The 2,088-nt window shown below is 36.2% G+C and overlaps 1 protein-coding gene across 1 annotated transcript in view; it reads right to left on the bottom strand.

The window, feature by feature from the left end:
• LOC109710680 (protein NSP-INTERACTING KINASE 3-like) overlaps positions 1-1,359 on the bottom strand; it is a 3,582-nt gene extending 2,223 nt beyond the window's left edge. Inside the window, exons 1-2 of the mRNA XM_020233413.1 lie at positions 969-1,359; positions 3-127 (exon numbers count right to left, since the gene is read on the bottom strand). Of these exons, the coding sequence (XP_020089002.1) occupies positions 3-127; positions 969-1,344 (501 nt within the window). The 5' untranslated portion in view covers positions 1,345-1,359. The remainder of the gene's footprint in view (positions 1-2; positions 128-968) is intronic.

A 2,088-nucleotide genomic window follows, 5' to 3' on the forward strand; every position in this document is an offset into this window, starting at 1 on the left:
GCTTTTACGTCGCGATGGATTATTTTGGGGTCACACTGTTCGTGCAGGTACAGCAAACCCCTTGCTGTCCCCAACGCTATCCTCTTTCGCCTTGGCCAGTCAAGAGCTGGTCTACCATGGACATGTTCTGCAAAAAGGAAAGAAACTAATAAGCAATCAAAAGGAAGAAAAAAAAAAAAAAAAGCTTTTCTCGCTTTTGCTCTTTTGTTAAAATCGACCGACATTTTCAGTAACCAAATTAGAAGTCAAAACTTATGGCAGCTACAATATTCAAACGTGTGCAAGGTACCTTTTTTTAAGAGATTTACTGGTTGTTAAACTTTCGTATTCAATCAAAAGTGCACAATGAAGCAGTGAAGTATCTATTAAACCTTGCAAAGTTACAAGTGTGCAATTATCATAGGTGATCGTGAATATAAACAAACTTCAAATGCACAGGAGCAAGCTTGTAGTTCATTAGCATCATTCACTGAGTATCTGGAATTTACCCAATAGTACCAATATAATTAAGCAATAATAATTTGCAATCATCATACAACAGTTTCCAAGAACACCTCTCCGACTCTGCAACAAAATAATCAACGTCACTTACATTCTTGGTGCACCGCTATTCAAATTTCCAATTAAGGGCCTTTTCAGATGTAGGAGGAAGTTATATTGGAAAACTTGTGCTGTACGTCCTGTGATTCCTACTTAGGAGTTTGATTTTTAGCTATAGTAAGGTATTGAGATCTAGATAATTTCAACTTCTCAGGATAATTAGCAGTGGCTTATCATATTCTAAGAAAATGACTAGGAAGCTAAATATATTATACGATCTTCAAGATTTAGACATTTGCCATAATCCCCACAAAGCAACTGCCGCGCACCCGTTGATTAAAGAAAAGGATATGCTAGATAAGTTATTCTCACACCCAAACAGGTCCTAAATCATGTCAATGCACATGCAAAACACAAAGAAACCATACCTCTTAATTGAGAAGCAACACTTCCATTTGGCATGTAAGGGTAGACAAGAAGTCTCTCATTCTCTGTCGTGCAGAATCCAACAAGCCTAAGGAGATTCCGATGAACTGCCAAACTTATCATTTCAACCTCAGTTTGAAACTGAATTTCCCCACCAAGAGCATTGTAGTCTTTTAATCTTTTAACAGCTACAATCGTACCATCACGCAAGCACCCCTTGTAGACAATCCCATATCCACCTTTCCCTAGGATATTCTTTGAGTTAAAATTATTAGTAGCTACTCGGAGCTCCTTTAAGGAGTATCGCTTCAGATGACCCAGGGATACTTCTGGATCATATTGATCTGCAAATGACAGGCTGATTGATAAGGTGCACATTGAAAACTTGTATATATATATAGAAAGAGAGAGAGAGATGTAGGTATATATATATATAAATATATATATATATAGAGAGAGAGAGAGAGAGAGAGAGAGTAGGGTTAGAATACTTGTAAAAGTATCATGGGGGTGATACTTGTGTGTTTTTAGCCCTTGGATGGAGAGATGTGAGGTTGAGATGATGGTGGTAGGTGGTGGTAGGTGGTGGTAGGTGGAATAGTGTTTAATCCAAGGGCTATTAATAATCAAAAAGTAGATCCAATGGCTTAAAACCTAATAGCACCATGATGGTGATACTTGTAAAAGTATCATAGCTCAACTCTATATATATATATATATATCAAAGTAAAAATCCCAAATATATAGTTTGGAGCTCTTATTGAACTGTAATAGTGTTTAGGACATTATACTTGTACAACTTGGCAGCACAAAAATGCATCATATCATTTAAGATGTAGCAAAGACCAATTACCACCAAATAGAATATCATAATGTCGGATCATTATATTTTCCAAGTAAAAATACACCGTAAAATAAAAATAAAAAAAAAAAATCAGCAACTTCTTTTGAATTATAATGGCAATGTCGGACTGATTTGTTTCACTTCCAACGTAATCATCGGTGCTTTTTGCTTGTAATATTACTTGACCTCCTTGGAGAGGAATTAGCTGAGTCGTCATCTGCATCCTTGCTTTGCTATTTAAATAATTTTTCCACAAAAGTAGGAATCCTTTGAGAGGT

This window comes from Ananas comosus, linkage group 5 (assembly GCF_001540865.1).
Source record: "Ananas comosus cultivar F153 linkage group 5, ASM154086v1, whole genome shotgun sequence".
Lineage (NCBI taxonomy): Eukaryota > Viridiplantae > Streptophyta > Magnoliopsida > Poales > Bromeliaceae > Ananas > Ananas comosus.